The sequence below is a fragment of the Aphelocoma coerulescens genome, chromosome 8 (assembly GCF_041296385.1).
Source record: "Aphelocoma coerulescens isolate FSJ_1873_10779 chromosome 8, UR_Acoe_1.0, whole genome shotgun sequence".
Taxonomy (NCBI): Eukaryota; Metazoa; Chordata; class Aves; order Passeriformes; family Corvidae; genus Aphelocoma; species Aphelocoma coerulescens.
The window spans coordinates 1,549,797-1,576,018 of record NC_091022.1 but is presented as its reverse complement, the minus strand read 5'-3'; the positions used below and the strand labels follow the sequence as shown (position 1 = coordinate 1,576,018).

The 26,222-nt window shown below is 48.7% G+C and overlaps 1 protein-coding gene across 10 annotated transcripts in view; it reads left to right on the top strand.

Annotated features, from left to right (window-relative positions):
- The window catches only part of RASAL2 (RAS protein activator like 2), a 159,559-nt gene extending 133,651 nt beyond the window's left edge, over positions 1-25,908 (top strand). For 3 of the 10 annotated variants that reach the window (XM_069022359.1, XM_069022362.1, XM_069022353.1), the window contains exons 6-20: positions 1,452-1,605; positions 3,166-3,264; positions 4,058-4,612; positions 6,395-6,539; positions 9,195-9,339; positions 10,232-10,468; positions 11,125-11,326; positions 13,607-13,806; positions 15,050-15,911; positions 19,323-19,457; positions 20,563-20,765; positions 21,190-21,277; positions 23,178-23,208; positions 25,114-25,173; positions 25,275-25,908. In XM_069022359.1, the coding sequence (XP_068878460.1) occupies positions 1,452-1,605; positions 3,166-3,264; positions 4,058-4,612; positions 6,395-6,539; positions 9,195-9,339; positions 10,232-10,468; positions 11,125-11,326; positions 13,607-13,806; positions 15,050-15,911; positions 19,323-19,457; positions 20,563-20,765; positions 21,190-21,277; positions 23,178-23,208; positions 25,114-25,173; positions 25,275-25,417 (3,259 nt within the window). In that variant the 3' untranslated portion in view covers positions 25,418-25,908. Of the gene's footprint in view, positions 1-1,451; positions 1,606-3,165; positions 3,265-4,057; positions 4,613-6,394; positions 6,540-9,194; positions 9,340-10,231; positions 10,469-11,124; positions 11,327-13,606; positions 13,807-15,049; positions 15,912-19,322; positions 19,458-20,562; positions 20,766-21,189; positions 21,278-23,177; positions 23,209-25,113 lie in introns of all 10 variants that reach the window. The other 7 variants (XM_069022361.1, XM_069022356.1, XM_069022360.1 and 4 more) reach the window with 5 other exon arrangements.
- The last annotated feature ends 314 nt before the right edge of the window (positions 25,909-26,222 follow it).

Genomic DNA, 26,222 nt, shown 5'->3' with positions numbered 1-26,222 from the left:
TTTTCAAAATTAGGGAAGCTGTTAGAGGTAGCTGTGCTTTTCTTTCCTCTAGAAATAACATTTTTTAGCATTTTCCATTCGATACTGGGAGCCTTGACACTGGGAATTGAAGAAAAGAGGAAATGCTGTGAGGATGAACACAGGAGCACTGTGTTTCTCCGAGTGATGTGTAGAGAGCTGATGCCTCTCTACTTCCACATCTGTTCCTTGTGCCCAGTCCCACTTGCTGGGTGGGCAGGCCACATTTATGGACTCGCCTTCAGGGCTCATTGAACATAGGGACCTCAATATCTTAACAAAATCTAGACCTGCCAGGTCAACAGCTCCTTCTCTGCTGAGCTGGGACTCTGTGCTCTTCCTCCCTGTTGGTCAAGTGTGAAGGATTTGACTGAATTCCTGCCCCAGGAGAAATAAGTTGTGTCTGCACACGATGTTTAGCTTGAGATGCAACTTGTGCCTCAAGTGTTAGATGATTGTTGCAGAAGCCTCTATGGTAGGTGTCAGTTTGCAGGCAGAAGGAGCAGAGGTGAAGCCACGTCACCTCTAAATTGGGCACATTTTGCAGTGCTGTTGGACAGCAGAGCTCCCCACTATGCACAAATGTTGCATTAAATCATATTGGGAGAGTACAGAAAGGGTTAAAGCACGTTTGATAATGTCACTGTTGGTTGCCAAAAGCTGTGGCACAGTGGAGGGAGGGAAATGTCTTTGAGAAGTGTTCAAGAACTGGTGGGGACAAAGAGAAAACTGCCTTTGATACAAGGTGCTGTGAATTTGGGGGATTTCAGCTCTGGTGGAGCTCAGGGATTTACAGGACACTCAGCTGGAAAGGAGAAGCAGTGTGTGTTAGTGAGAAGTTTAAAAGAGAAAGTAGGTATCCAAAAAATTGGATATTCAGGCTGGAAGAAGCAGCTGAAAAAGCAAATGCAAAATGACTGATGTGAGCATCGTGAAGTGGGAAGGAATTTGTGTATTTGACTTTAGTGTAAAGGCTTTGTATGTCAAAAATCACGTGTATTGTGAAGGGTCATCTGCTCTAGTGAATAATCCTCGTTCTGCATTGGTTACAGATTTAGGGATCCATGTGCTCTTTGCTGCTAATACACAATATCTGTCTACTAATCTAGCTAGTAATGAGCATTTTCAGTATTATATCCAAAGCTACCTATGGGCTTTTTTTAAATTTCAGCAGTTAAGTTCTGAGGTTTTTGCTGTTGTTCTTTCACTGACAACTTGGCAGCTACAATTTCTAGGTCAGTGGGAATGGACTTCCTAGGCTGGATATTCCCTTGGGAGTCTGGGTTTACTGGCCTAATGTTATTTTCATAAGGTTTGCAGACTAATTGTAGAAGTTGTTCTGCATAAGCACCAAGAAGCTGCATCTGGGATCTTGCCAGCTCTTTTGGTAATTGTGAGAAAAAAAGACATTTCCTTTGCTCCTTGTCCTACAGACCACGTGAGCTGCCCAAGCTGAAGGAGTCCCGCTCCCATGAGTCTTTACTGAACCAAGGCAGCACCATAGAGACTCTGGACTTTGCAGCAGAAGAAGCAGTCTTTGTCAAACCACTTCACAACAGTATCCTTGGACGAGACTTCTGCTTTGAGGTAGGGACGGGCTCCAAACAGGCAGCTGCCAGTCCCTCTGAACCCTTGTGGGATGCTGCTCCAGGACTGGGGAACTGGGAAACAGAGCAGCAGCCACGGCCATGCTGAGGTTTGGGTGGGGGCTGTGGAGCCACCATGTGACTTTTAAAGTCCTTGAGGTTAATGGCATCAGTCACTGAGCAGAGAGAAATCTTCCTCAATTACCAGGTCTTCTAATTGAAAAACCTCTTCAGTTTGATAAATATCTAAGCATTTGTAGTGGCTGTGCAAATGTGTGGTTGATACATACAGCACAATGGACATGCAATAGTATGTACATTAGCTGTGTGTTCACCCTCTCCAAATTCACCTACAATTAAATTTTGAAAACTCACTGTAACCGAGAAGTGAGACTTCCAGTCAGAGCCCCCTTTCCATTAGCTCAGTGCTCTCCAGTTGCCCAAGGAGAAGCTTCAGTGGCTGTGGACATGTCCACTGCACCGTGGAGCAGGATCCAAAGATCCCTTGGCTGTTTCAGCAGAGGCTGCAGGCTGTGGCTCCCAGCCCTGCTCCAGAAACAGGCAGAAACCGTGTGTGTAAGCACAGTCCTGTCCTCACAGCTCCAGCAGTGGAGCCGTGTGGGTTTGGATGCAGCTGAGGCCGTGTCACCTGTCGTGGCAGGGGCAGGTCACTCTGTCTTCAGCAGGATTAGTCAGACGTGTCTAAACTTCTGGAACAAAGATCTGTTTACAACCTGGAAAATTCTGGCAGTGAACCAGCGTATCAGGCTCTGTCCCTCGGGGTGCATCCAGGAACTGTTCCTGTTTGCTTCAGCCTAGTTCTTCTGCTTGGAAGCACTTTGCAGCTCGCTTAGGCTTGGGGAGTTGGGTGGAAAACACCAGCAACAACTTAGCTCTGAGGCTGCTGCCTCAAACTGCCTTGTAATTGTGTGCACAAATGAATGGAAAGAGAGAATGGGGCTCGTCAGGCCACGTAAGAGGGGGAGAAACCGAGGTGGATCCCTGGTGTGGGAAGGCAGAGCTGTCAGGGCTGGGGCAGAGCACAGCTCCCTCGGTTTGTTTAGGCTGTTGCTGTCTATATGGACCCCTGGAAATAGCTTGTATTCACCGAAGTCATCATGTCCAGTGTGTTTTGCCTTATGTTAATGCACTGTCAGTTCTGTCTGTCTTTACACTGTTACTAACCAAATCTGCCCCTGGGCCTTCACGGGGAAAAGGCAAGCTTTAATAGCCACAGATCAATTACCAACTGTTTAAAAAAAGAATAGATTAACTGGCCGATTAAAGCTTTGCTTAAAAGTCTTTAAGAGGAGCCTCTGGTGCTCTTAATTTTATTAATTTAACTTCAGTTTCTCTAGTTTTATATAACCTCAAACTTCTTTTGCTCTCTGCGTTTTGTGGGCCTTTTCTCCTCTCTGCCTTCTAGGCTGCTGTATTTTTACCTGCCTTTTTCTTATTTACTTTGCTACTCGAGCATTGTTTATCTTCCTCCTCACTTTTTGCAGCCTCTAACATGTCTCCTAGGCTTGCCTGAACTCAGCCTGTCATTTATTCGTTCCAGGTAACCTACTCCAAGGGCAGTAAATGCTTCAGTTGTTCCTCTGCAGCAGAGAGGGACTGGTGGATGGAAAACATCTGCAGACTATCGCAGCCGATGAAGGTAATAGAAACTGCGGAAATAAGATTAGTGGGGGAATGGAGGTGGTATGATTGGATTTTAGTCCAGTGTACCAGGGCTTCCCACAGATGCATCCTCAATTAATTTAGTCTGGGGAGCCGTCCGCTCATCCGTGTGTCTAAAGCTGCCCTGTGCTGTTGCAGGGAGTGCAGTGGGTCAGGCCTTTAAAGAGCAAATACACGCCGGCGTGCTTCCTGATCCCTGCCCCAGTGCCGGCTCGGGGTGCTGCAGACTGGATTTCTGAGGCCATGCACCGGGGAAAGATGGGGCATGGCTTCATAAGGGTCATGCTTTACTGTAGGGACACAGATAGGGGTGGGGGGGGAACCCAAAAAACCCAACATTAAACAAAGCAGGGAATCAAGTTATGGATCAGCTGGAAATATCTGATAAGTCACTCCACAGCTGCCATCCTACCTCCCAGGGACAGGCTAGCAGTGCTCTGGGGTTCCTCACCAGCCTGACAGCTTTGGAGAGGCTCTTGTGCAGAGTGTTTGTTTTCTAAAGCATTTCAAATACAGCTTTTGAAGAAGAAAAATATTCTAGTCCCCACTCTTGACATACCAAAGACAGCCCTTTGCCTCTGTTTTAGAAAATGTCCAATTTTCTAATTGGATGATGCTGATTCTCTCTGGATCAGACAATCTCATTCTGAATTCGGACTCTGTCCTTACCTCAGACACAAAAGGCAGCCCTTTGCTGCTGCTTTAGAAGGTGAAATATTCAACTTTTTAGGGGTTTTGAATGAAAGAACTGATCTTTTTCTTCTGCACAGGACAACTGCCATCGAGCTGAAAACGTGCTTCGCCTCTGGATCATAGAGGCCAAGGACCTGACCCCCAAGAAGAAATACTTCTGTGAGCTGTGCCTTGACGACACCCTCTTTGCCCGCACCACCAGCAAAGCAAAAGCAGATAACATTTTCTGGGGGGAGCACTTCGAGTTCCACAGTCTCCCACAAATTCAGAACATCACAGTTCACATCTACAAGGACGTAGAGAAGAAAAAGAAAAAGGACAAGAACAATTACGTTGGCCTGGTCAACATTCCCACGGCCAGCGTGACCGCCCGCAACTTTGTGGAGAAATGGTACCCAGTCAGCACCCCTACAGCCAACAAAGGCAAGTCAGGGGGGCCTTCCATTCGCATCAAATCTCGCTACCAGACCATCACCATCTTGCCCATGGAGCAATACAAAGAATTTGGGGAGTATGTTACCAGCAACTACGCCCTGCTGTGCTCCGTGCTGGAACCCGTCATCAGTGTCAAGAGCAAGGAAGAGATGGCTTCTGCCTTGGTGCACATTCTTCAGAGCACTGGGAGAGCCAAGGTAAGCACAGGTGGCTCCTGTTGGAGTGACTCTGGCTACTGATAAGTGATTCCTGGTGGAAACTGGGGGGGCCTGTGACAGTAAACAGCAGCAGATGCTGTGTCCAAAGTGTAAGCAGGAGGACTCTGTAACTTCATGTTATTCTGAAAATCAGCACCTGTGTTGGAGTGGTCAGGGACCTTCCTTGCATTTCTAAAGTCAGGATGTAAGTCAAGAGATAAGTGAACAAGAGGTTGGTAAACTGGAGAATGGCTTCTGTGAGTAAGTCTGTGACACAATGAGCAGCGGGTGCCGGCGCTGAGTCGGCGCTGAGTCAGCGGATCAGTGCCAGCATCGATCTGGTCAGCGCTTGAACAGCCATTTGGAGGATCTATACCGAGTTAATGGTGATCCCACCTGCCCCAAGGATGCTGTCAGGACTTCTGGGTGCACACTGATTCCTTCAAATGGATTGAGGGAGAGCACCCTCCAGGTCGTGGGCAGTTCTGGGAAGCATTAGCACACATTGGTCTAGCTGGCTGCTGCCCACCAGGTGCTGTGGGAGTAGTGCCATGCTGTAGGCAGCTCCTTCCAGTGAAACCAGCAGCCACCAGACACAAGTCAGAGGGACAGAGATATGGAAGGATGGCTGTAAACAACATCCAAGGCACAGCCTCATCCAAGTGTTCCAGAAAAGGTCCTTTTCTGCTTGCATGATCACATGCCCCTTGAAAATATCTCGGGATGGCTGGTGCTCTGGGACAGTGTGTGTGACAGGAACTCGTTCCTTAACAAGTTATCTGACGGGAGAAGCTGGTAGCTAAAATTCGGTCGAAATCCTGCTGGAAAACAGGCTCTGGGTTGCTGCAGTGCCAGCTGCAACAAGTAGATAAGTTAGTGTTATAACTTTGCATTCCTGGTGTGTGAAGTTTTGAACCTCTGTTTATGGGAAGCACCGGGTGGCTCAGGCTGCCATAAAGCTCCTAAGAGGGTACATTTCCAGTTTGTTCTCTGCTGATGAGGATGCAGCTGGATGTTCCCAGTTTGCACCAGGTGAAAAGAATTCTCTCGGATTTTGTTGGAAAGAAACAGCAATAATGGCCTGAAAACCAAGAGTACTAAATGTCGTTGACTCACATAAAGTTATCACTTCAGGAAATAAATAGTACTGTAGAATTAGACCCTATATCAAGAGGTCATTCTTTGTATCAAGGCTCACTGACAGTTCCTGCCTGGACAATTGAATACAGTTCAAGATAAGCCATATAGATAACCAGCAAGTGGAATGTTAACTTCTTTTTTCCCAAATCCTAAACCACTTTTGGTTTGTGAATTTAATTTATTAAGCCATTCTTCTTATTTAAATATCATCAAGCTGTACTAACTTGTGCATCACTTCCAATTTGGATTTTTAAATCCATGTTGGTATGAAATATTCCTTATAAAAAGGTATATATAATAGCACAGTTTCTTTCAGCAAACAGAGCCTCTGATAAACAAACTGGTGAGAGGTTCTGTTCCAGAGCTAAACTGAAACACAAGCGTGGCTGTAAAGGCTTTTTTTTAGAGACTTTTGCTACACCCTTTATAATTTGTGATCTGTATCATTCTCTAAGTATAATAAACCCAAGAGGAGCCCTGGCTGTTTCCTTGGCCCTTAGTTCATGTAGCAGCTGCACCCCTTTGTCTCAGGCTGAGCAATTATTTATTATCCTGACATATCCTTCCTTCTTGGCTTCTGCCATTAGCCTGGCACGACTGAGCTGGCTAAAATCACCTTTGCCATTTGACCTTTTTCCTCAGGACTTCTTGACAGATCTGGTGATGGCTGAGGTGGATCGTTGTGCAGAACATGACACCTTGATCTTCAGGGAGAACACACTCGCTACCAAAGCTATTGAGGAATACCTCAAGCTGGTAGGACAGAAGTACCTCCATGATGCACTGGGTAAGAAACTCCCTGTCTGCCACCTGTTTGCACGGCAAGGGCTGACCCTGAACTGTGTCTGCAGCTGGGAATGTGGGATGGGAAGGGACTGCCTCAGCACTCAGCCTGGGTGTCTCATACGCAGAGAGCACACTGTCCTGTTCTCCATGCCCTTTGGCGCCTGCAGGAGTAGCACCCAAAGCAGGGCAAGCTTGATTTGATGTAGCTGAGCCCCTCTTCAAGTTTGTATTACCATGTTCTGTTTTTCTGGGTAGCTTTGTTTTGTGTCTCTAGCATGTTGAGGAGGCATAACGCTGCAATTTCTTTGTGACCAACGGTGGTTGTTGGGTCTGATACACAAACAGGCTTTAAAAAGGGGTTTTGACACATAGTCCTTAGAGAGACAAGGCCAGGGAGAGGGGCTGCAAGGCTGCCCAGCATCCCAGGGCAGGAGATCAAGATGCATCCTGTCTGGGAAGCCTCTTGCCTGTGTTTATCCCGAGTGCTCACTGTTCACTGACTCATTACAGCTGCCTGGCCATCCCATGATCTCCTACTCCATTCTCCCCACCGGCTCTTCATGCACACTGTTATGTGCCAGGGTGGACTCTGATCATTTTGTTATTGTCCCCCCTCCACCAAAAGGCTCTGCTCCAGTCATAAGCCACGGCCTTGGGAATTCCTGGCCACACAAAGACAGCAGTAAAGGGGACCAAACCCAGGCTCGCTGTCTTCTGCAGACACACCGCAGTCGGCCTTTAGCAGCTCCGCACAATCTTCCCTACCCACAACTGCACAACAAGCCACCCACCCCCTGTTGTTTCTGGGATGGAGAAAGCTTTGGAAATTGATACGAGAGAAACAAGATCAGGCCAAAGCCAAGTCCCACGCCACATCCTTTCACAAAAAGAAAAGAAAGCCAAGCAGCTTGCTTTCCCAGCAGTCCCTCTTGTCCTCAGCAATCGCAGACGCTGGCAAGGCATCAAGGACGTAGCTGGCTGAATTAGTGCTCCAAGGGTCAGCATAGCCAGCTCTGGGACTATATCCAGTTTGGCCATTTCTGAAGTGTAATGAGCCTGTTCTGGTAGTCTTACTCTCCTGGGTGGAACCGCTGAGCGTAAGTCACAGTCGTGGGCTCTCACCTGGTAACAGAGAAATGAGCAGCCTGGTACTTGGGGCTGTGCTTCCCAGCAGGCTGAACATCAGCTGTGGGACCACTCCATTACAGCTGACACAAGCTCCTTCATGTGCACTAATTGCATAAAATATTTTAACATTAACGACTTCTAATACATCATTTAATGCTGAGTGATAAGATGGTAAATCATAGGCAGGAGAGATGGAAAATGCTCCTGAGGTTGTCCAGCCTGTCTATAGCTCGGGGCAGCGTTGCTTATGACAATATCCCCATCTAATTCTTGGTCAGATTTTAAATGTCATTTTACTCAGCTGCCCTGTTCTTTGAAAGGATTAAGGACACCGTGGTTGGTGTTAGCAATGTAACATGTCTGTAAGGGAATCTTATATCTGATTATAGCAAGGTCTGGTGGCCCACAAAGAGTAAGTTTCAAATATGTTTAAGGATAAAAAATACTATCCAATAAACAAGAGTTAAAACAGAATTGGCTCAACAAAAGTGATGCCAACAGTTTTGCAAATGAGAGATGTAGATGCCCTCGGCAGCAATGTTTTGGACCCCATCACCAAAAAAAAAAAAAAAATGTGGTGCCTGCTTTGCTTGCAACAACCCCAGGCTTGGGGAGGGGCTGAGAGGAGTTTAAGGGGTTTTAGGAAAGCAAATGCTAAAAGCAAACCCCTTTTGCACAAACAAGCCTTGTGTTAGCTCAGAGCCAGCGAGATCATCTGAGGAGATGAACTTGAAAGACATTGAATCATTAAACCAACGAATAAAGAGTTTTTCCTAGTGAACAGCCAGCCGTTTAAAAATCACTTGGAATGCCTGCATATAGAGGAGGGAAACTAGTGAGTAGTTCATTCCAGTCTGCCAGACAAAGGCAACTTCATGTGGCTTGTATGTGAGCAGTTTCTGTTGTGATGCCAGAAGGGAAGGGCAACAGAAATGCCACGGAGCTTTGAAAGATGCAGGCCATAAAAATGCTGTAAGGTGTTGATATAAGAGGCTGAGAAAATTAGCAGCATCTAGCTCGTGCTTGGATATTACTCTTATTCAAGAGCAAGGTGACACATTTTAAAACTACAAAAAAAAAAGTCAGATTTAGAAATAATAGAAAGAAATACCATTGCCAGCATGTTTCTTGGGGAAATTATGAAGACAAATAGCACGCGGCTTCATTCCCAAGACTGTGGATACTTTTGTAGTCGATAGCACAGTTTGAATACCAAGTCAATGCTCCTCTCTAGGCTATAAGGGAAGTGCCTGCAGGGTTGCTAAGCAAAGCCATCCTGGTTTTGCCCCTGTGCCTGCGGACAGCGAGGGCACGGGAGGCTGCAGCAGCAGCAGAGCCCAGGCTGTGCTCTGTTGGGAAAGGGCTGGGAGGAGTCATGTGCCCAACATCTGGTGTCTGGAGGCTGTGCTGCAGACACCCAGAGCAGGACAGGCAGTTGCCAGGGAAAGACATAAGCAGGATTTGAAGGTGTGTCAAGTAGGCTTTTCCTGTAACTACCCTGGTTTCTCATCCTCTTCCCTTTTTCCAGGGGAGTTTATCAAGGCTGTGTATGAGTCAGATGAAAACTGTGAAGCAGATCCCAGCAGGTGCTCACAGAATGAATTAGCAGATAATCAGTGCAACCTGAAAATGTGCTGTGAGCTGGTCTTCTGCAAGATTATCAATTCTTACTGGTAAGGCATCTTCCTTCCCTCCCTTTGTCCCCATTTGCTCAGAGGTGCCTGTTCCTCCTCTGAGGGTGAGAGAGCAGCAGTGGCACAGGGAAAGGAGCACAGACCCATCCATCTTCCCAGGCTGCTGCCTTTGTGCCCTTTCCTCACTGCCTTCCTGCACGTGACTCCAGGTTGCAGGTGGAGCTTGTGCCCAGACTGAGGGGTCCCAACCCACAAACCACACCTGTGGGGGCTTCTGCCCAAATCCTCTGCCAAGGGAACACATACTGAGTGTGACTGGATAAGGAGGGAATACAGTGGGAAGATAACAGCTTAGCTTGGACTTGGCATAAAAAGCTGCAAGTTTTGATGTGTACAGAAAACTTTTAGACCCTTCAGATGTGTGGAATTGAACAGGAAATCACAGGGGGGAAGCATCGGCAGAGAGATTTTTATTAATCTCTGAGTAGCAGTGGAAGAAGAGGGGCCTTTCTGCTTTGGCATGAAGCAGAGGCACAGTATTGAGAGCTTAACAAGCAAGGTAAAACTGTCAGATATGGAGATGAGCTCAGTTTGGCTGGGTTTGTTTTCAGGATTCTAACACCCTGTTTGCTCCAGGGTAGCAATGGGTAAGTAGTTCTTAGCTTGCAAATCAGCGTGTCTGGAAATGGCTTCACTTAGCACATACGAACAAGGGGTGTTTTATAGAGTACTTAAGTGTCACCAGATTAAATGGGGATTTATGAGTAGATGCCTAATGACATTACCTAGCCTAGAGAGAAGGAGAGAAAAAAGGAAGGTAAAAAAAAGCTGATGTTTTCTCACAGATCACAATGCAGGTGACTGATCACCAGTTCAACTTCTTGCATCTCGTTGCCAGTGCGATTTTATTTCCCGTTGTTTTGCTTTTCAGCGTGTTCCCTCGTGAGCTGAAGGAGGTGTTTGCCTCTTGGAAGCAGCAGTGCCTGAACAGGGGCAAGCAGGACATCACTGAACGCCTGATCAGTGCCTCTCTGTTCCTCCGCTTCCTGTGCCCTGCCATCATGTCTCCCAGCCTCTTCAACCTCATGCAGGAGTATCCTGATGAGCAGACCTCTCGCACGCTCACCCTCATTGCCAAAGTCATCCAGAACCTCGCCAACTTTGCCAGGTAGGTGGTGCCAGTGAAACTGAAATCTGTGGCGTGCAAGGAGAGCCCTGACTCCTAGGTGTGCTCCCAGGCAGCTGATTCTCTGGCAAACTGAAGCCAGCTTTAGGAAAGGAGGAGTCTTCTCACTGAGATGCAAACGCTGTTCCCATCGAGACTCCTCAGATAAATTCTCCTTGAGAATTCTGTGGAGGGGACACATCATAAAGCCAAGAAGTCATGCACTAGCATGTTAGTGTATGTGATGTTTCAAAAGGAAAGAAGCTGTTCCCACCAAGGATCATGATTTTCGTGCTCTCTCCCTCCAAAACTCCCAGCTGAATGATACAAAGGGCATGGCACGTCTCCTACACGGGAGGAGAGAGAGAGTATCTGTGGGAGGGAAGGGGGAGAGATGTAATTTGTAATGTAAACAGTGAAGTAGTAGTATTTAAGTAAGTACCACAAAGCAGTGAATTTCTTAAATTGTCCATGTGGTTTTTTTCCTCCAAGACTTCAAATTCTTCAGATTTTGATATATTTTTTTTTTTAATACTCCAAATCTTCAGAAAGGCAGGTCTAAAGTAAAGGGTTTAAGTAATTGTCTGTAAGCACTTGTACTCTGTTTTTTGGTGTGGAGGTTATTGACTGGGTTTCCCCCCCACCTCCCTTTCCTGCAGGTTTGGTATTAAGGAAGAGTACATGGCTTTCATGAACGAATTTCTGGAGCATGAGTGGGGAGGAATGCAACGTTTTCTGAGGGAGCTCTCCAACCCAGATACCATCTCGAACATGCCTGGATATGACGGCTACATCGACCTGGGCAAAGAGCTCTCCGTGCTGCATTCCCTCCTCTGGGATGTTGTGTCCCAGGTTGATAAGGTAAAGCTGTTTGGAGGCCCAGGGATGGTGCCATAGCAACAGTAAACACTAGGGAATATCCAGGGAAACCAAGAGCTTTGGAGGGGAATGTTTGATAGTGGCATGTCACAACTGCTCCTTCGGTGATTTCGGATCAAGGCCTGCAGCAGGGTGTGTGAGGTGGCTGGGCTTCAGCAGCAGGGCAAACACTCTGCAGAGCCTTTGGGAGGTCAGGTGCTGAAGGCATTGCTTAGAAGTAGCCCTGGAATTCCCTGGGCCGCCAGTCCTTTCTCGTAAGCGAGCTGGAGGAAAGGGAGTGCGTTGGGACAGAAAAAGGCCGTGTCGTGGTGCCCTTTGGGTGCTAAGGGAGGTGCCTCCCTGCACCCCAGTTCTGATGGAGGAGTGAGTTGGCCCTGCAGAACCGTTCTCGTCAACAACCCGATCCAAAGCCTGCTGAGAGGGTCTCATTTGTAGTCTTTGGTGCTGGCATACAAGGAATGCCACGTAAAGAGGGGATCCACTCCGAGTGTCCTCCTGCAGCACAGCGAGATGCCTTGTGCTGTGCACTGCGCTGAGCTCACATGCGGTGCCCAGGTCCTGTCCTTCTGATCCCAGGGGACACCACCAGCAATAAACACGGCCTCCATTTAGCTCTAGAAGGAGGAGAGGCAGAGCTTTGCTCTTCCTTAGCTATGTGGGTTTGCAGGAACCAAAGTCATTAAAATCTTGATAGCAAAGATAGATGAGAAGGCCCAGAAATGCTGAACTGTGAGTCTTCATTTTTTTTTTTCAAGTGCTTGGAACTATTCCATACTTCTCTTATTAGAGGTGCATTATTTTGTCCATATTCTATGTATATTATTCTTTCTTTTGAAACTGGAGAGGTAAGGTGAATAGCAATGCACTCTATTTTTATTGCATTAGGGTTTGCCAAGGTAGTTATTGCTTGGATATCTATTTTTTCACAGTACTTTATTTAAAAGAGAAAACAAAAAACTGAGCTTGTTGCATCAGAGTAAACTGAAATGTCCTTGACTCAAAAAGACAGTCTGTATATTAATCTTGATTTGATAACGAGTCATGATCTTGTTTTTCAATTTACCTCGTACACGCACACGGTGTACAAATGTATGGATGTGCATTGCCCTTTCTGTAGGTTAGATGTATGGATCTATCCTAGCAGGCCCTTGAGAACTGGTACAGTGGTTTCCTAAGAAGAGAATTAAGGGGTAAAGTTACATGCATTATGGCTTTACTGCAGGGAATGACTGGGAAATAATGAGAGGAGCCACCCTGGCGATTTTAATAGCCACAGTGCTGTATGAAAGTGTCTGTAAAGAGACCTTGCTCTGGGGCCAAACTGGCTGAATACCTGCTTATGGGGAAAACAAGGGTATCTTTGAGAAGAACATTGGCTTTGTAGCAGAATTTTAATTTTTAAATAAATCTGCAGCTCCTTTACCTTCTTCCTGCAGTCCCAGGAGGCTGGAGATGCCCTGTAGCTGATCTCCCAGCAGTGGCCCAAAGGGGTGAGAAGCCAGGGCCTGGAGGAGCAGCCTTCCTCGCTGAAGGCCAGCTGCTCTTGCCCTCAGCCTGGCCAGCACTGAGCTAACCTGTAACTGGAGCCACACATTTCATCCCATGCTGGTGGGGTGATACTGGGATGAGGATTGCTGATGCTCTTGTGCAGTTACTGTTCATGTTTGGGTAGGGAACAATGGCTTCATTGTTGACAAAGGTGCAAAAGGAGATGGCATCCGCGTAGGATACCAAAAATGAAAGGCTTGTGAAGTGAAAACCTTCCCTTTCCCCATCACCCTCAGCCCCTGCGACCTTCTCATGATCCCCCTCATCTGTTGGCATGCATTTCCTTCACCACGTCGACACCCTTTGCCTGGAAAGTTCCCCCCACCGGCTGCTTCTGTAGCCTTTGAATGCCCTTCAGTGAGCAGATGCCGTAGTTTTCACTTTGACCTCACCCAGCCGGGACTCCGTGTGCTTTGCATGATAGTTTTGCATTGGAATGGCAGTAGTTTTGTTTTGTTGAGCATGATTTTTATTTTTGGGGGTCAATCCTAATTTCTTTTCTATTTCCTTTTCTTTCCTCAATGTCTGCTGCACCCCGTTTCGTCTCCTCCATCCATCTCGTCGCCGTCGTTGCGCTGCTCCATAACGCTGCATCGCGATCCTGGCACACCCGCACACAACCACCCGCCCTCCTTCCTTCCACTCCATCCCTCCGCCTCTGTGCACCGTAACCAAAAAACCCTGGTGGATGTCGTGGTGCTTGTATCCAATTAGGGTGAAAATTCCTTCCTACAGGCAACCGTGGCAAAACTGGGAGCTCTCCCTCGTATCCTTGCGGATATCGCAAAATCCATGGCCAACCCTACAGCCACGCAGCAGCAGCTGAAGCGTTTCACAGAGCACAGCTCCAGCCCAAACGTCGCTGGAAGTCTCTCCTCGGGACTTCAGAAGATCACTGAGGACCCCACCGATGGGTACGTCCCAGCCAGGGCTCGAGGGCGGCTCCGGGGTTGTTAAAGCTGGGAAGAGTTGGAACTGGATGATCGTCAAGGTCCCCTTCCAACCCAAACCATTCCGTGATTCTGAGGGTTGAGGGCTTCATCACCTGAGCTGGCTGCGCAGCCCCGCTGTGGAATGGGGAGCTTGGGCCTCTCTCACGGGGAGTACACCATCCCAGTCAGAGGTGCACGAGGTGGCACTGGAGACCTGGAGCTTTGGACTTACCCAGGACTGAACCGCATCTCTGGGAGCCAATGACCTGAGCTGATAAAAAAGCACTTCCGTGATTTACTGCCAGCCTGAGTGCACGGTCAGCCGTAGTGTTTCCTTCTGGCCATCAGGCTGCTAATGGAAAAACTGAGCTATAGGTGAAGCTTCCTACCTGTGGCACAGCCAAAAATAGTCCCTCCTGTGTTTGGGGCAGCATTTCTCACACTGGTACAGCTGTTAATCTGGAGCTGTGACACGGCAGAGCTGCAAAAGGGCTCGGCTGCTGCAGACCCAGAGTAGCACCTGTGCTGTCAGCCTACAAGGGCCAGTTTTGTCACGTGGAATTCTCTGCCCTTTGAGATTACACCCAGCTCTGCAGCAGCCTTCACACAACTCCTGCTGAAATTTAAGGCCTCCATAATAACACGGAGTCATAGAATCATTAAGGTTGGAAAGGCCCTCTAAGAGTATCAAGTCCAACCATTAGCCCAGCATTGCCAAGGCCACCACTAAACCATGTCCTCATGTGCCACACACCTTCCAAGGATGGTGACTCCACCGGTGCCTGGGCAGCCTGAGCCAGTGCTGGCAATTCTTTGGGTGAAGAAATTTTTTCTAGTACCGAATTTAAACCTTCCCTGGCACAACTTGAGGTGATTTCCTTTTGTGTCATCTCTTGTTACATTATGGCAAAGGGTTAAATGGCAGCTGAAGGCTTGCTGGAGACAGAAGTGACTGAGGGGGCAGGATTTAGTGGGAATGGTTTAGATTTCACCTGTGAAAAAGAAATAGATTAAGGACTTCTTGAATCAAACACAATCCTCCAAGATAAGTGGTAATTAAGGAAGAGTGTGTTCTGACTTGCACACAAAAAGCTCATAAAAGGAAGTCTGGCTCCTTGAAGCTTTCAGTGGGGGGAGGTTAAGTGAGGTAGAAAGACTTCTCTGGGACAGGTCTCTCGGGGTCTTGGCTGCTCAAAAATTAACCAAATTCCTTTCCACTCCACAGTGACATAAACAAGATGAAGTCTCCAACCCAGGAAAATACAGATGGACATTTTAGGGGCAAGACTTTACTGCTGGCTCAGCAGGTATCCACCCAGAGCATAACTTGCTCAGATAAGGATGAAAAGGTAAGTGTCTTGCCCAATGGACGTAGCATCTCTCTGATGGACCTGCAGGACCCTCACACAGCCCACAGTGACACTGCTTCCATGATGCACGACGTGCCTTTGCGCCTGGCGGGCAGCCAGCTCTCTGTCACCCAGATGGCCAACACCAAACAGCTGTGGGACACCCAGAGCACCCCCCAGAGCGCTCCTCAGGTCCGGAGGCCGCTGCACCCGGCGTGGAACCAACAAGGCAGCCTCCGGCCTCTCTCATTCCAGAACCCGGTTTACCAGCTCAACAACCCGAGCCCCGCCATGGCCAAGGCCTCCATGGACACCAGCCCGGAGGACCTGAGCAGTGCCAGTTCCCGGAGCCGCAGCAACAGCGAGGACTTCAAGCCCAGCGGGCGCAGCAACAGCAGCCTGGAGGACTCTGGCAAGCGCAGCTCGCAGAGCGAGGACTCGGCGCGGCGCCCCGCGGGCCCGGACAAGCGCGTGCCGGTGGTGCTGCCCCGCCAGAACAGCAGCAGCCAGGCACAGATCCGCAAGATGGACCAGGCCGTGCTGGGCACCAGGGCCAAAACGCTGCACGCCCTGGTGCACAACCCCTCCCTGCGTAGCACGGGCAGTGTGTCCGGCGCCTCGGGGGCCATGGGCATTGAGCCCATCCAGAACGGGAACCGCTCCCGGCACCAGTCCTCGTCCTCGAGGGAGAGCCCCGTCCCCAAGGTGCGGGCGATTCAGCGCCAGCAAACGCAGCAGGTAAGGAAATCCTTTCTCCAGGCCTCTGCTTTGTAGTTCAGCCCGTTGCTTCTTGGCCTTCTGAGCTTTCTTGACCTTGAAGTCGAGCTGACTCAAAAGTAGCAGCACCTATGCCAGTGGCCAGTAGCAAGTGTAAGGAATAGTCATGCTTGTCACCCTCACAAGCTTGGCAAGCCACTTTGTCTGTGCCACTGGGATGCTTTTGTACTAAACTTAAAAAAAAGGATCTGTTTTCCGTTTACTAAGGTAGCAGCAAACCCACTGAAAGAAACAGAATTGGAAAATTTCCCTGAATGCAAAGAAAGAAAGCAGGAGCAGCTTTGTTGCAAACGGTAGTTCAGATGGCCACGTGAGACTGCGTTTGCCCCGTGGTGCTAATTTAAAAGCACAGCTACCTCGAAACAGGGAAATGAACAAAGATAAAACATCACAGAATAACTGCTGCCAAAATTACAAATAAGCACAGTTGCCGAAAGCGTGGAGAAATCCATATTTCACCATGATGAAGCAATCTCTTGCTGGCCCTCAAATAAGTGCTGCTTTTCCATTAATCATCCCACACAATGAATAATGCAATCTTTTTCTGGAAAGGAGTGCTTATATCTACCAACTCCTAATGCACTTTATCTGTTGTTCATAGGCAACTATAAACCAAGGTCTTCTTGTCAAAAAGCCAACATTCCTTTATCTTTTTTTAAAAAACAATAATAATCCTGTTACGATTTGCTGTGTATGAAAATATTTTCCTCAATTAGTTTAATTTTAAAGAGAAAGTGAGTATTTCAGTGCTTGGCACTACAACGAAGGTAGAAAATGTGATCTGCAGGTCAGAGGTTTTGCAGGGGGAAGGCTTTGGGCTGTGAGGTGAAGCTGGCAGAGCAACCTCTGCTCTGCCCAAGGTTTTCTTGGGGCTCCCTGACGGTGGAGCTTTCTCGGCAAACTCCTGAATGTTACAGGAAAACCTGGCTGGTGCCTGGGAACCCAGGAGCAGTCAGGGCTTCAGAACTACTCTGATACCTAAAGTTCATTGAAGTACGAGACCAGAAACACTGAATCACAAACCAAAGCTTAGTATGCCAAGTTAGTAATACCCAAAGAAGTAATTGTTTGTTATTTGAAGTGTGTGTGTTTGTGTCCTCCTGCAGAGCGTGTTTTACGCTGGGGCACAGGGGCATGGCTAGGTGAAGGGTGTTTATGGGATACAGCCAGGCCCTGTGTGGTACTGGGAGGACATTTTTAGGCCAGTAACAAGGATAACTGTGAAGGGGATGTGCATCCACTTGTTTTCCCAGTGTACTTTCTATACTAATTGTTTCCACTGGATTCATTAGAGTACTTGCTCCTGCTTTATTCAGTGAAATCAATTTGTTCTCTCCTTCCCCACACCCATGAACAACATCTTGGACGGTGCCAAATTGAGTGGTCAACATTTTTTTCGAGGCAAATTCCACTGCGTCCTTTTAATTGCAAATCTTGTTGTGGAATTCTGTTCTTATTTTAAAAAGAGAAAGAGAAAAGAGAAGTTGGGCATGTTCTTTCTGGGCATGTTCCTTCTAGGCGTGTTTTGTGGGCGTTATAATTATTAGACTCTGTTCTCTACAAGTCCCGTTTGTTTCTGAATATAGAGCTGGGCCCTTTGTTTGCTGGGAGAGGTCACTTTTTGCCTTCCATTTCCATTTAGGAGGTAGGTGGGAACAGAAAAGCCAGTGTGTTCCTTTGGAAGAGAGGCAAAGAGGGGAATTAATACGTGATCCTAGCAGACAAATTCTTTTTCTGCCCTTGATGAGAGAATAACTTGTAACCCATTAGCATGTATGACTTGCCATCCACTGGGTCTTTGACAGCTTTCAGGATCTGGCTGCTGGAAATACTCTGTCCTACGCTTGGCAGGTTGCTTGGCCAGGTTTGCTGCTGCTCAGCAGTCTGCTGCAGGGCTGGGGATGTACTTTACAGTCACCTTTCTGCTGTCTGAGTCCCCCATAGCTGCAGTGGATGGTGACAGTGCTCATCCCTCGCTGCTCCTGGTCTCTCCAGCGGTTCACAGCCACGCACAGCCCATGGTTTGCCTTCCTCTGGCTGCCTGACAGCAAATGCCATCGAAGAAGTCAGAATTAAGGAGCTTTGCTAGGCTGCCACACTGCACCTAAGGGGCTATTAGCGTTTTTGCTGTGAAAACTTCCTTCTAGGGAAAAGGCCTTTGCCTAAGTCCCGGGATCTTTGCCTAATTCCTATGCCTTTTCTTTGCCTAATTCCTATGCCTTTTCTTTGCCTTTACATTTTTGCTGAGGCTTCTTCCAGTGCTGGAGTGTCCATGGCTGCTCAGGACAGCTGAGCTGTGGGAGCAGATCCAGCACCCGCCAGCCCTGTCCTCCTGAGCAGGAGAAACACAGCAGGAGAGTGACGTGATCCCTGAGTCCTAAAGAGCTGTTCCTCCCCATGGAGAGCTCCTGGCTGAGACTGGGACTTCAGAGCCCCCAGCCAGGGAGCACGGTGCGCTTGGGTGCACCACTGAGCCAGGCAGGGAGCTGAAGAGCTGCCTGGGCACAAAAAGAAGCTGCAGCTGGGGAGAAGTTGATCTTTTGCTTTTCTCAAAAACCTAAGACAGTGTTGCTCTTTCAGGGGTAATTATGCTAATTCCTGCGCTTATAAACTTGTCTTTGTCCATGAAAATTGCTTGGAACTTGTTTTCCCCAGAAAAGCCATGTTTTCCCCAGCCATGCAGAGAGACCTTCTTGTTTCTTTTCTTGGCTCCCTTTTGGGACTCCCTTAAAGAGGAGAGAGAGAGCCTCCAAAGAGCTTGGACAGTTCTCCCAGTCAGCACAGCTGGCCCTGGCTTGGCAGAGGCGCTGCAATGGACCATCCCAACCTGGCAGGCACTGCCGTGACCATGTCACACCTCCCTGCCACACCCAGGTCCTGCCGTGCTGTCCGGGATCCAGGCTGTGCAGCCCCATGCTCCACTGTAGTCTGTCCCAGCCTGGCTGAGGAAGCTGCTCCCAAGTTCAGCTCCTCAGCACTCCAGGGAAACAACCTGTCTCACCTGAGCAGCTGCGAGCAGAGCTTTGTCCCTGTGTTTGCTCTGTGCAAGACGTGGCAGGGTGAGAGAGCCTTGCTGGCAGTGTGGCAAAGGGGAGAGGTGGATGTGAACGGGATTGGGAAACAAGAACTTTTTCAGAGAGAAGCTCACTTGGAGAGGAAGAAAAATTTCTAAAGTGCGTGGGTTTTAGAGGGATTCAAGCAGGTACTGTAGGTCCAAAGCCAAGGGAGGATGGAGTATCCTGCAGGAGATGTTTTGGGGATCCTTTGAGGCTGACAGATTCATGGGTATATTTCTCCTCCAACTGAACTGGGTTTGAGAGCTGGTTTGTGTGCGGTTTCTCTGGAGAATGCTGACAGGTGTCTCTGCCCCAGGTGCAGTCACCAGTGGACTCGGCCACACTGTCCCCAGTGGAGAGGACAGCTGCCTGGGTGTTCAACAACGGGCAGTACGAGGACACAAAGAAGGACACGACTCAGAACCTGGACGAAGTCAAGCACGCTGAGAAGGTAAATTTGATTCTCTGTGCAGCCAACTTGGGGGGTGCCACCGAGTCCTGTGCGCCCCACAGCGAGCTCAGAGGGGCTTTCAGGCCCTGCTGTCACAGCGTCACACATTCTCACACAGGTGATATTGGCCAGAGTGATCACTAACTCCATAAATAAAGTAAATCCGGATTGTTAACCTGGCTGAGCATAGCTTAGGACATGCACAGGGACTGTACAGAGGTGCAGCTCAGCCTTCGTCAGTAGCAGCAGTCAGATTTTGTCTTGGGCTTCTCCTGAGGCAAATGCCTGTCACCCAGCTATTACACTACAGCATTTCTGAGCTGCACAAAAATCTTCATGGTCTGTTTATAAAGTGTATGTTTTTTTCAGGAGTAGATCCCATTTTTCCAAATACAGTTAGAGCCATATGTTGCTGTAGGGATGGAGTTGTTGTGTAAGAGGTTTGGTATTTTGAGAAGGCAGGGAGTGAGGAGGAGAACATTTGGTGGACAGAGAAGCAGAGACATAGGATTGTTAGGAAAGGTGAATGAACCCAAACCAAAGGAATATATTGAGATTCGTGGCACTATTGCAGAAATGGTTGCCCACAGAGACTAGAAGAACAAAAGCTCAGCCAAGTAACCTGACAGGCTCTGGTTTGCAGTGACTGGTTTGCTCTGACCTCCCCAGCGGTTTCATGCCCTGATGATTAGGTCCTGAAGAGTGAGTTATTTGGGTCCCACACGGGTCTGCTTTGTACGTTTGGGCAGCCCAGGCCATTTCTGCAGTTGAGCACTGTTAGCAGCATCTGCCTGAGAACTGCTGGAGTCTGAAGCAAGGAGGGATGTTCCCAGTCAGGGCTGAGGAGCCATGTCAGAGCCCTCTGACTGCTTGAATTATGCTGCAGAGCAATACCCTGCAGCGTGGGAGCAGCTTGTGATGCCCAGTGGGAGCCCACGTGCTCCTTCTCTGTGGCTGCCCCCATGTTTGCTTCTCATTTCCTTTACTTCAATCAGCTTATTTTTCATTTAAGAAAACCCCAACGCTCCCCTGAAGAGCAGCAGAGCGTTATAATGGTCCGATCTCTTCTTCTTCTCCTTTGCATCTGCCTCCCTCCTGCCCGCAGTACGAGCAGGAGATAGCCAAGCTGAAGGAACGCCTGCGCGTGTCCAGCCGCCGGCTGGAGGAGTACGAGCGGCGGCTCCTGGTGCAGGAGCAGCAGATGCAGAAGCTGCTGCAGGACTACAAATCTCGACTGGAGGACAGTGAGGACAGGCTGCGCCGGCAGCAGGAGGAGAAGGACAGCCAGATGAAAAGTATCATCAGCAGGTGAGGCTTTGGAAAGCTCTGGACTGGGTGGGTCCCCTGTGCCAGGTGTTCTCTTCATCCTTAGAGCTGAAGAAATGGGGATGCAGGTGTGGAAACTTGCCTGAGATTGTCAGGAGAGTGAAGGAAAGTATTTAGGAATTTTTAACTTTGGTCTCTGTTGTACTTACTATAGGCCTGGTTTATTGTTTGTTTGGAACCTGAGACTAGCTTTTCAAAGTAGTTGCATTTTTGGCAATGTCCGTTCTGAGAATAACAAGGTTGGGCAGCTGGGAGTGTCAGATGGAGGGATAAGCTTTCCTGAGAGCAGCAGAATTCTTCTCTTGCAGAGCCAGGAGAAGCAGAGAAGTCAAACCAACAGGCCGGAGTATCTGAAACGCTCGGAAATAGTATTATGTCCTAATTTGTCCCTCTCTTTGCTCATCAGACTCATGGCTGTTGAAGAGGAGCTGAAAAAGGATCACGCTGAGATGCAAGCAGTCATTGATGCAAAGCAGAAAATTATTGATGCACAGGTAGGTAAAGAGCTCGGGATCTCCCAGAACCTGTGTAGAGAAGCTGGTTTTTGCCCCTCTCTCCTGCCCCAGCACTGTTCTCTATCTCCCAAGCTGTACCGGCCCGCGGTGTCACACGTGTCGCTTATTGCCGCTGGGAGAGAAGTGGGGGCTTCAATTAGTACTGTCTGACCTGGGCTTTAAGGCAGCCTGGCAACAAATCCCAGGATGGATCACTTCTCCAAAACCTTTGTTGCTTCATGAGATCCCAGGGGAGTAAAGGAGTAGCAGTGCATTGTGTAGATGTTATTCCAAGTGTGGGCCTGGGACTGTGGGGAAGCTGTGCCTCAGCCCAGCGTAGTTTAGCTGCCGTGTGCATGCATCTGAGCTGTGCCAGCAACAGCATGGCTTTGGACAGTGGAGTCCAGGGGAGAGAATGCTGCAACAGAGCATTGTCCTGGGAATGTCACAGGTGGCATTTCACCTCACGTGCCGGCCCGGCAGTCCTGGGGAAATGCCCGTTTCCCACAAACCTGCAGCTCCCACCTCGGTCACCCGGGCAGCTGTGGGGAGGGGAACCCCGCGGGAGTGCATGTGGGTGTATCCTGTGGGGTCATTCCAGCTTTTCCTCTGTGTCTGTGCCGATCCCACAACAGAACCTGGGACTGGTTTGTATCTGCCTGCCGTGTTACATTTGTGGTATTTGCATTTGGAGGGTCTCTTTCCTGCTTCTGGGCTTTTCAGTAGTTCCAACTGGAAACTTTCCTTAAGAATTTTTTCAGGAATAACCCAAGTTATTCCCTACACAAAGAGTGGTTGCGGGAGTCTCAGCTGAGCATGGTTAAGGATGGCACTGGGGTATTAGAAATAGTGGAACTCATGTGGAACTGTAGGGAAAATATAAAGCAGCAAAAAGCTGTGTTTTTTGGAGATAGGCACCATCAGGTCATCTTGCTGTTAAGGATGTGGAATGGCAGCTCATCCAGGCAGCAGCCTGGACTCTGAAATGGGTGGATGCATTTTTCATCTGCCTCAAGAAGGTGGGAGGGGCACTGATATGAAGAGCAATTTTTGCAGGGGAGAGATTGTGACTGAGTAAGAAACTTGCCTGTTAGCTGTGCGTGCCAGCAGGCTCTCAGCCTCGGTGTTGGTTGTGGGATAGCAAGGTGGAGCAAGGATCAGTGTGATCCCAGTGTCACCAGCTGGCAGAGGGGACCACTGCTGACTTGGGAGACCTTCAAACCCTCAGGACTGCAAGAGTGTAGTCCTTGGTCACACTTCATCAAATGACGTAGCATTTATTACCTGTGGTGGAAACTGGTGGAAAAAACAGGAGCAAAGCAGCAGCTTTAATGATTTGACTCGTTTTTCTTGGGCAAGAAAGGTCACTGGCAAACCTCAAGTGCTTCAGTGTCAGGCAGTGCATGGGGGAAGTGCTGTTGTCACTGTCCTTCCTCGAGTGCCTGAGCAGAGGAGGAACCTGATGAAAGATTCAGAACAGACTCACCAGGGGAGCCCAGGTGTCTGCTGGGTTCTGTAGAAATCCCTTGAAGTCATGCTTGGAAGATTTTATTTAGTCTGTGATTCCTTCGGTGGCTAGAAAAGGAAAGGTCTTTTTTCATGTGACATTTGTCGAGTGGGGCTGGAGCCCGGCTCATGGCAGCCAGCTGAAGAGTTAAAGGCTGCCAGGAGCAGCAGTGACCTGGGCTCCTGCGCTCACGGACACGGGCCCGGGATGGTGTGAGAGGGTGCAGTGCCCCAATGCACACAGCCACGAGCTGTTCTCCTGGCTCTGGAGCCTGGCTCTGGGCCTCTGAGCAGGGATAGGTCTGGCCAGACTCTCTCCTCGGAGTGGCGCAGCTGCAAAGAGAACTGGCCCAGTTGCTATTGCAAGTGACATCTCCGCTGTGTTAAATTACAGGTCATAAATGGGGATGAGATAATTCCAACAGGCAAGTAAACCAAATCAGTTCTCTAGCTGAGCAGTACCCAGTCCTGGCCCAGCACACTGACCTCCTACCCATTCCAGCTCCTCCTGCTCCCTGTGCCCTGAGCGTGTTAGAGACGTGCCTGGTAGATCCAATTCTCCTTTCAGTGAGAAGATGCCCCTACTCAGCAAGCTCATGCTTTTAAGATTGATTTTCCAAGTGTGGATTTCCAGCTGTTTTGCAGATTGGCTCAGTGAGTGCTCAGCAGTGCCCGAAAACACCCAGCCTTTCATTCTCAACTCTTTGGAAAGATGTTTTAGAAATTTTTCAGAAAATGTTTCAGAAGGAAAGTTTTCATTTTAAATTATATGTTCCGGGTGAAATATAGTCGGAGGAGTAGGAGCTTTGCCCACTGAGGAGCACATTCCTGCTGAGGCAGTTGTGTTCTGCAGGGTTCGTGTCAGCACAGGAGGAAAGGCCTGTAACTCCTCGGCTCCGTGTCCTCCCTGCTCCCGTCAGCTAGATCAGGATGAGGGCTAAGGCAGCCTTGTGCCTCGTGCCTCCTCCTCGTCCTGCGTTGGCTTTACACAGAGCTCAGTGTCTTCAGGGCTGTGGCAGAAGCAGGACTTAAATTCTGCTTTGTTTTTGCACCGAGCTGGGTGCTGGGAAAAGCAAACGTTGCTGGTTAGTGCTGTAGCACGCACTGATGTGCTGGGGTCTGGATCCCAAGGGGCTGTGGCAGCACATGAGTCTCCTGAGCAGTGTGGCTGAACTGTTCCTTGATGTTTATGCCTTCGTGCATCATTTTTCCCTCCATTTTGTTTCTCAGTGGGCTGGACTGGGAAGAGTTCCCACATGCAGCTTGTTTCAGTCGAGCAAATTAGACATTTTCCCTTCTCAAAGAACAAAAGCCAATCAGCTGGTGGCACGGAGAGCACAGTTACCTTCCTGTTGTCTCTAGCACTGCCTTCTGCAGCTGCATTACTGTTATTTTTTTCAGAAAGATGAAAATTGTCATCTCCGGTTGTGCTGACAACTCCTTGGCTTGCCCCTGCGGTGCTGTATCCCACTGCAGATGTCCCACTGTTAGCAGGCTGGGGCTGGTGACGAGTTATGTCAATTTAGCACACATCCCTGAGCTGTCTGCTCCAGGTGCAGGCCGGCACGTTCTGGGCCAGGACAATCAACCGGGCACGTGGATTCGTGGAGCCCAGGAGCCTCCCGAGCTGGAATGGGTCTAGGAGCAGCGTGTTCCGTGTTTGTTCTTTGTGTTCTGTTGATGGCATCTCCCCTCCACCCGCGGTGCCCTCTCCCCCTCACCTCCAGTAACCTTTAGCGTTAGCTTTGGCTGCTGCTTCTGTGTCACTGTTGCACCCTCACCGCAGGCTGCCATTATCTGCTTTTTTTTTTATTATTTCTTTATTTCAAGCATCCCATGAGTTTACTCTGAGCACACTCCATCCAAAACACAGAGACAATGGTCGGTAGATACCACTTGCACTTTTCTCTGGCAGATGAAACCCCCACCACTTTTATTTTCTGCTGCCTGTTTCTGTTTTTCTAACGTACTTCTAAAAACTAATATTGAAATTGGCTACCACTGTTATTAACACCGACACCCTCCCACTCCCCTGTGGCACAATCCTGCCTCGTTGGAGGCTGGCTGGGTGGAGCCTCCATGCCCGGATCAATTCCCCGCTGTAACTCCGAGTGTCGCCTTCCATCGCTCAAAGAGTCCCGGAGGGCCCAAGCAGCCGCAGAGGAGCCCGTGGCACCCCGAAAACAGAAAGAGGCAGACAGCCCATCTCGCCAGGGAATGCTGGCCCAGCTGCCTCTGCCCGGAGCCGCACGGCCCGGCCGGCCCGGGACGCTCCCACCATGGGCGCGGGGCGTGCGCTGCAGCTCTGACGCTGTGGGGTGTCTTTGCAGGAGAAGCGGATCGCGTTCCTGGACTCGGCCAACACACGCCTGATGGGTGCCCTGACGCAGGTAAAGGAGCGCTACACCATGCACGTCCGGAATGGCAACCCTCCCAAGCTTTCCATCACGGAGAATGGTGAATTTAAGAACAGCAGTTTCTAATTCCACAGGTGCTCCGTGGAAGAGGAAGACGGAGCAGAGCCAAGACCCGTCTCCGCCGCTGATTGTTGCACATAGTTCTTCTGTTAAAGGAAACTTGTATTGTTTGAAGATGGTTCTAAAGCTGTTTGAAGATTGTTCTAAAGTTGTTTGAAGACGGTTTTAAAGTTGTTTGAAGATAGTTTTAAAGTTGTTTGAAGATTGTTCTAAAGTTCTTTGAAGATTGTATGAAAGTTGTTTGAAGACGGTTCTAAAGTTTAAAGATTGTTCTAAAGTTGTTTGAACACAGTTCTAAAGTTGTTTAAAGATTGTTCTAAAATTGTTTAAAGATTGTTCTAAAATTGTTTTAGAATTGTTCTAAAATTGTTTTAGAATTGTATTTTAAAGTTGTATTTTAAATTGTTTTAAGATAGTATTGTACATTCAATAAAGTTGAAAAAGCAACTCTGTGAAGGGTGGGCTTTAATTCCCCACTCAGGGCCAGGAGAACCAAGCTCCCTAGAAAAATTCCTTCAGGATCACTGTGTAAATAGAGGGAGCTCTTGGGTTGTGTACAGAAAATGCCAATGTAATATACCAAAAGGAAGTGAATACTGTAGATTTTTTAATTATTGCTATTTTTTTTATTATTATGATTATGTTGTTGTTGTTGTTGTTGTTGTTGCTGTTGTTGTTGTTCTCTTGTTGAAAGCACTGCAGTCCTGGGAGGAGGAAGAGGGGAGCGTGTGTGTGTGTGTGTGTTGTGGGTGAGAGAGGTGAGCAGTGGGTGACCCGAGACAGCAACTGGCTGGTACAAGGACATGAATGGAGTGAAATGAATTCCATAGGAAAAACTCATCGGCTGGGTTTATTCCCCTCTTCCCCAGCTGGTCTTTAGCTGAATGCAAACTTGATAGCAAACATTTTAGCAAGAGAACTAGCTCTTGCTGTGTCCTGTACCTACTTTGGATAGGACTCTG